At 37.2% G+C, this 6,482-nt stretch overlaps 1 protein-coding gene across 1 annotated transcript in view; it reads left to right on the top strand.

Moving 5' to 3' along the window:
• Positions 1-6,482, top strand: part of LOC107695376 (max dimerization protein 4-like) — a 19,649-nt gene that overhangs the window by 7,335 nt on the left and 5,832 nt on the right. The window contains exons 4-5 of the mRNA XM_016495263.1: positions 3,467-3,581; positions 5,092-5,251. Of these exons, the coding sequence (XP_016350749.1) occupies positions 3,467-3,581; positions 5,092-5,251 (275 nt within the window). The remainder of the gene's footprint in view (positions 1-3,466; positions 3,582-5,091; positions 5,252-6,482) is intronic.

The following is a 6,482-nucleotide window of genomic DNA, read 5'->3' as shown; positions in this document are numbered from 1 at the left end:
TGCCGCGCCACAGAGCGCCATTCACATAGTTTTCCATTAAATTACATTATATTTGTCCCGAATTGTTGTTAATGCTTCATTTATAGAGCTATAATATAGATTGCGCTTTCTCTTTCCGTTTGCTCCGTTTTTTAAACACCGAACTTCAAACTCATCTATGCCAAATTGTTCATTCATGAAGTAAACTTGTGTCCTTTTGGTGATTAAATAAACTGTTTTAGACTGCTGCTCGACTTGAACGCGACGCGTCCAGAGTGTGTGTGATACCGGTGAGTTCTCCTAGACTCAGCGCTGCGCTTTTATTTTGTTGAGATAATCAAGTGTTCAAGAATAGAAGCAGTTAAAGCATGAGAGTATACATAAAATATCCATATGTATATAATTTGAATGCTATGGCCTTTGTGTATATATTTAAAGATGTGCATCTTTAAGCATGACTGTTGAAATGAAATGTTAACACTTTAAAATAAGAGTCCCATTTGTAACATTAAGATTAATGAAAGCTGTGTACGTATTGTTCCTTGTTAGAGTGTGTTAATTTCAACATTTACTATTATTACTACTACTACTACTACTACTACTACTACTAGTAGTAGTAGTATGGTTCAGTACTGTTTTTTTTAATAAAGCACTATTTTAGTTTTTGTTCAGTATCCATTTTAAAAACTATCGGTTAATTAATCGGTATCGGCCAGTGTGGTCCAACCTAGCTATCGGTATCGGTCGACTTCTAAATGATACCCTATCAAAAAAGGCATTAACATGTAAGCCTACACATGGATGTGCAAAACTGTGTATTTTAATAATTAATTAGTTAGTGGATTGTCTGAAGCTCAGACACATATCTTGGGGGGCATTAACACTGGACACATTCCTCTATGCAAAAAACACCAGGATGTAGTGCAGCAGAATGATCTCTGACATGGTCTGAGAAATTAAACAGTTCTTTGCTGGAATGGTCAGCAAAAATCTGTTAACACAGCAATCCAGTTCACTGAAGATGTGCCTGAACCTGCAACTTTACTGTATGTGTTTATAGTGGAATTCATGCTGTGCCTGTTCTTCACAGGCTACCCAGCATTCCTGTGTTTTCACAGATCTGCAGGTAGAACTTTGTACAGTTGTACACTAACTGATTATGCATCTAGTAAAATTAGCTTAGCCCACAGGAATTTCTTTGTGAATTTTCAGCCATGTAAACCTCAAGTTTAAGTCAAGTGCATTTATTTGTTATTGTTTTGACTGAATTGACCCCAACCGAGTCTAGTTTCTTCCAAAGTTTATTTCTTATCCTACCTAACATCTTGGGGAATTTTTCCTTGCCACAGTCAAATTATGCTTTCTCAGTGGGGGTTTTAAGGCTCCATGTTCTGTAAAGCTGCTTTGGAACATTATGTATTATGAATACTGCCATACAAATAAAAGTGACTTGACTGTTTGACCCAGAAATCAGATCACTGCACTTTTGGTGAGATCAGATTTTCAGGAGTTGAAACCTTACGGGCTATTTCAACAAGTATTTGCATGAAAAGTCTTGCTACATTATTGATTGAAATTATACATGTACACTATTGCTGTGAAAAGCAGTGAAGGACCAGAAAGAGAAGCTCGAGCACACTGTCCTGTTATTTTAGCTCATGTTAATCATTCACAGAGTTATGATGATGTGACGCCTGGCCTATTTCAAATAGCCTCTGTGCTAGTAGGTACTGTATTATAATTTACTCTCCAGGCTTTCTTTAAATTCTGTTAAAATTTTATTTTGATCAGTACAACAGTATGGTTGCAAATAAGACTGGACCCAATCTGTTGGTTGTAGCAGCTTATGTGGTACCAGTTGATTGAATAAAACTGATTGAGATGAACCACAAAAAGTATCAAAACAAGTTAACTTGGCAAGTTCATCAATTTTAACCCAAAGCTTTTACCTTGAGTTACTTCCATCACAGTATTTTAAGAAATGTGGCCAACAAAAGTTGGGCAAATAATATTTCCTTTATTTTAAATAAATGTTATTTTTTGAACATTTTACTTTTTAGTTACATAGTTGTGGACTTGATTAATTTTTGTTCCACAAACAGTACAAGGCTCTTTAAGATCACTTTGACAATGAAGAGGAGGCACAGTAAAGAACAAATAAGTGTAACTTTGTTAGGTGTGCTTGTGTCAAGGCCATTGTAGAGTCATTCATGAGGCTTCGCAGGTTAGGTATAGCTCAAAAAGTCCACAGAGAAAGAGATACATTTACATCCACTTCCATTTCACTTTTGTAAGCAAGTAACGATTTGTTGCAGATGAAGATGTTTTTGTGCTTTTGAGAACTGGCTATAAAGTTGTGTGTGGATATTCACATGAGAGTCAGTCATATACAGTATGAACATTTTTCTGTCTTTTGAGGGGTGTAAAAGGACTGGCTTTGCCCACACCAGCTAAGCACACTACGGTCAATGGTCTCTTTCTCCAAAAAGGGTCACTTCCTCCAGATTAGAGCCCCAGTCTGCCTGAGTCGCCTCATTCTGATGGACTCTGGCAAAGTCTATTTCTGGAAAGTCAGTTTGTTCTGCAACTGCCTTGGTAACTTGATCTACAGATATTTTTATCTACTTTACGTTGGAAAGATGGAAAAGTCTTACCATATCAATAACATGTCAAATCACAGATAAAAATTAAGAACAATTAATATAATTTATTTTCTTCTTTAGCATAAATCAATAAAAAAAAAGCTGATGCTTTCCAGAAAAGCTGTTGCCTCTTTTAGATGAAACGTGGGACTTCCTTTACTACAGCCGCTATGTTGAGCTGCAGTTAGTTCCAGTCCTCAAATTTAACTAAGGGCTAGGATTGCTGATATGGAGTAGAACAGCATTAAGACTTCTCACTGTTTGTGTCAATCCACTTGTTCTGACAAGCCATGAATTTGCTTTACATCTATATGGTAGTATTAATTACAAAATATGCAAAAGATTAATTTTGCACATGATATTAATAGACCAGTGGTTTGTTTCACTTTTGGTTTGGTGTGAAAGGGCCTTTATATTGAACGATTTTATCCCCCTCAATTCTGTTTTCTATGCCCGTCAATATAAATGTATTACGCGTAAAACAAAAAGTACCGATAAGAATACCGTTAAAGTACCGAATCGATAAGCAGTATCGGTAAGAGTAGTAATACCGTTAAAACCTTAACGATACCCATCCCTAATTACGTGACACATCCTTAGTATCTGTGGAGTCTTTTTTGTAGAGTTTTGGTTATTTTTTTGTTTTTTAAATCAATCACAGGACCAGTCCTCTTACATAAAGCTGCAATCACATCTCATTAATCTAGTTCCTCAGTCATGCCTGCGTGGCTTCAAACCAGCAGCCTTTTTGTTAGCAGCCCACAGCAGCATCCTGAATCAGTTCTAAAGTTCTGAATTTATCCCAGGGTAATACTTCACTCCAACCTGTTCTTTATTTATTGCAGACGTGCCAAACTGCGATTGTACCTGGAACAGTTGAAACAGCTTGTGCCTTTGGGTCCTGATAGCACCCGTCACACCACACTAAGCCTGCTCAAACGCGCCAAAATGCACATCAAGGTACAAACAAATCAGCATCTTTCTGACAGTATCTCTGTTTGCAAAGCAGTAAAGAGGTTAGAGCAGCTTAAAGCAGTTACAGTGAGAAGGGAAGTTAATCAGGAACTGTCTACAGGAAGTTTGTCACTCTCCATGTTGCAACTCAATGACCCACAGTTACTGACATGATTGAGATGGTAATTTACTCCAGCTTAAAATCATTGAATCATTGCAGCATTATATGAGGCAATTGCTGAATTAAGATTCACATTGATATTTTTGTGTGGTACTATGAAGAAAACATTTTAGTGTGATACAACTGTCCTGATATCATCAAGGGAAAAAAATTATTAAAAGAATGAAATTCTGGAAAAGAAACCGTTTTATTGCTTATTATTTAAAAACAACTCATCTGCCAAATCAAAGTTATGTAGTGCGACCAATATAATCATGTGGTCCATCCCATAGATATGTATACATAGATGCCTCATTAGCTACTGTTTCTATGGGCTGCTATACATAAGCCGTCCGCCATCTTGGAACAGTCAACTTGACGTCATTCACCATAGTAATCACTGAATATTCGAAAGATGCCACAATCCTGCACAGACCGGCTCAACGGCTCTGTGCGAACCTACAGTATGGTGAATGACGTCAAGTTGACCGTTCCAAGATTGCGGCCGCATCTATGTTCCTGGACTCAGTCGAATGGGGCATCTATACATGTATAAGCATGAAGGGAAAAAAGCAAAACAGCAGAACAGAAAATTATACCATAGAGAGGTACCCTGCAGACCCTCATGAATTTGTGTTAAGGTCAAAATCTCTCTTAAAATATAAGAAAATTTCACCTTTTTATGACAAGGGAAGCTAAGTTTAGGTTGTAAAATGCTATGTGGTGTGACTTCCCAAAAACGAAATGATATTTGTGAATGAATAATTCATGACATTTGTAAAATAAATAAATCAAAATAAAAATGACTTGCAATAAGATCTCTTTTTTTAACATACTAATTAAGTTGTGTACAGTAACATGTTTTCAAGGTTACTTTATACTTGGTTACACCACATAACATCTTGAAAGTCATTACACTGAAACTTAAAAAAAAATAAAAATAAAAAAAAACGAGCTTTCTTTCTTTTCTTTATCATGGACACTTTTTATGTCACTGACTGATTTATCTCTGTCTAATTAAAATGGGTGTAAGCCTCAGTGGAATGGAAAGTGTTCAGCAAACTGTCACTTAAAGTGTGTGAAAGAGACAAGACAAAGAAAACCCGGTACCATGTGTCTGCTGACCATTTTGTTTCTTTCCTGTTTGATACACTGTATTTCAGCTCAACCTGCCTGGTTTCCTGTCATGCAGTATAGATCTGTCTTTCTGTTAATGTGATTGTTTCCCTTTTTGAGCTCACAAAACTGTGGATTTCTTGCATTGTGCATGCTCTGGGCAATGATAGATGATACATGTCTTGCAGTGTGGTGTTTCTGTGCTCTGTGGTTTGATCAGTGGAAACTTATGCTCTGCAGAAGCTGGAGGAACAGGACAGAAAGGCTCTAAACATGAAGGAGCAACTGCAGAGAGAACATCGCTACCTCAAACGGCGCCTGGAGCAGCTCTCTGTACAGGGCTTAGAGCGCATTCGCACTGACAGCATGGGCTCCACCATCTCCACTGACTCTGAGCAAGGTACAGCACAGCTGAAATAATCTTATATGCCGATATTTACTTATATCCAATAAAACCTTAAAAAAACTAAATTAAACAATATACTTTCAACAATTATACATGCTACACACATACTGTATAAACCATGTACTACATAGACTGTATGACCATAGTTGATTGCAGCCCAATCACTTAATTGCTTAATTGCTATATATATATATGTTAGGGGTAGAATGGTTCACGGAAAAAAAATCGAACCGTACGGTTCTCCACACACGGTTCGGCACGTGCTAGGACCGCGGTTCAACTTAAATCTGACAACGCATCTGTAATATGGTTTGCTATAAATAACACGTAAAACAAACAGGGTTCGGCTAATATATGTTTCTGTTGATGGATGAGCATTCTGGGATCCATGGACATTACAACAACAGCGATGGAAAAAAAAACGTGGACAAACCATTCACTCTTGTTCAATGCGAATGCCGTATGCTGGAATATGAGTATTTATTCCATCATCACCCGGGTGCTGATAGCGCGCGCGAACAGGTAAGACTTGAACAGCATGTTGATATCTGTGTTTAAGCTAAACTCGTTTAAGCTTTGCCAGTTTAAACATTTAAGAGCCAGAGGACGCGAGCTCGTGCGCGCAGTGAGAAGATTTGTACGTGCACTCATCCGACGCGCGCAAACCCGCGCCTCAGAACGCGCGCAAATATTAAGCTCTCTCTGAAGTATTGTGTTTAAATGGACAAATTCACACAAAAATTATGTCAAAATGCCCGTCTTGGTAAGTATCCTATAGCAGACATATCCGGCTGAATGACCGTACTGTATCAGTGCACTGGATCAGTGCATTCTCTTAAAGTGACAGCACTTTCTTAATATTAATCAAACAGCAACAACAAATAAATCACTCACTGCTCTTGATTGAATAGCTTTTGTAACTTTCATAAAGATTAATCTTTAATTTATACAGTCAAATATGCAATGCTGTTTTACATTTCATTACTTTATTCAATTTCTGTACCTGAAAACTGTTAGACCTACCTAAAAAAAACTGAAAATCATTTTTCAAATTAAAATTTTTTATTTTATTTTACCGAACCGTACCGAAACCGTGACTCTAAAACCGTGTTATAAACCGAACTGTAAGTTGAACCGTTCCTATTTTGAACCGAATCTATCTATCTATCTATCTATCTACAGTGGGTACGGAAAGTATTCAGACCCCCTTCAATTTTTCACTCTT

Source organism: Sinocyclocheilus anshuiensis, unplaced genomic scaffold (assembly GCF_001515605.1).
Source record: "Sinocyclocheilus anshuiensis isolate Anshui unplaced genomic scaffold, SAMN03320099.WGS_v1.1 scaffold517, whole genome shotgun sequence".
NCBI classification, from domain to species: domain Eukaryota; kingdom Metazoa; phylum Chordata; class Actinopteri; order Cypriniformes; family Cyprinidae; genus Sinocyclocheilus; species Sinocyclocheilus anshuiensis.
The sequence above is the reverse complement of the archived record's forward strand: the minus strand, read 5'-3'. Positions and strand labels throughout refer to the sequence as shown.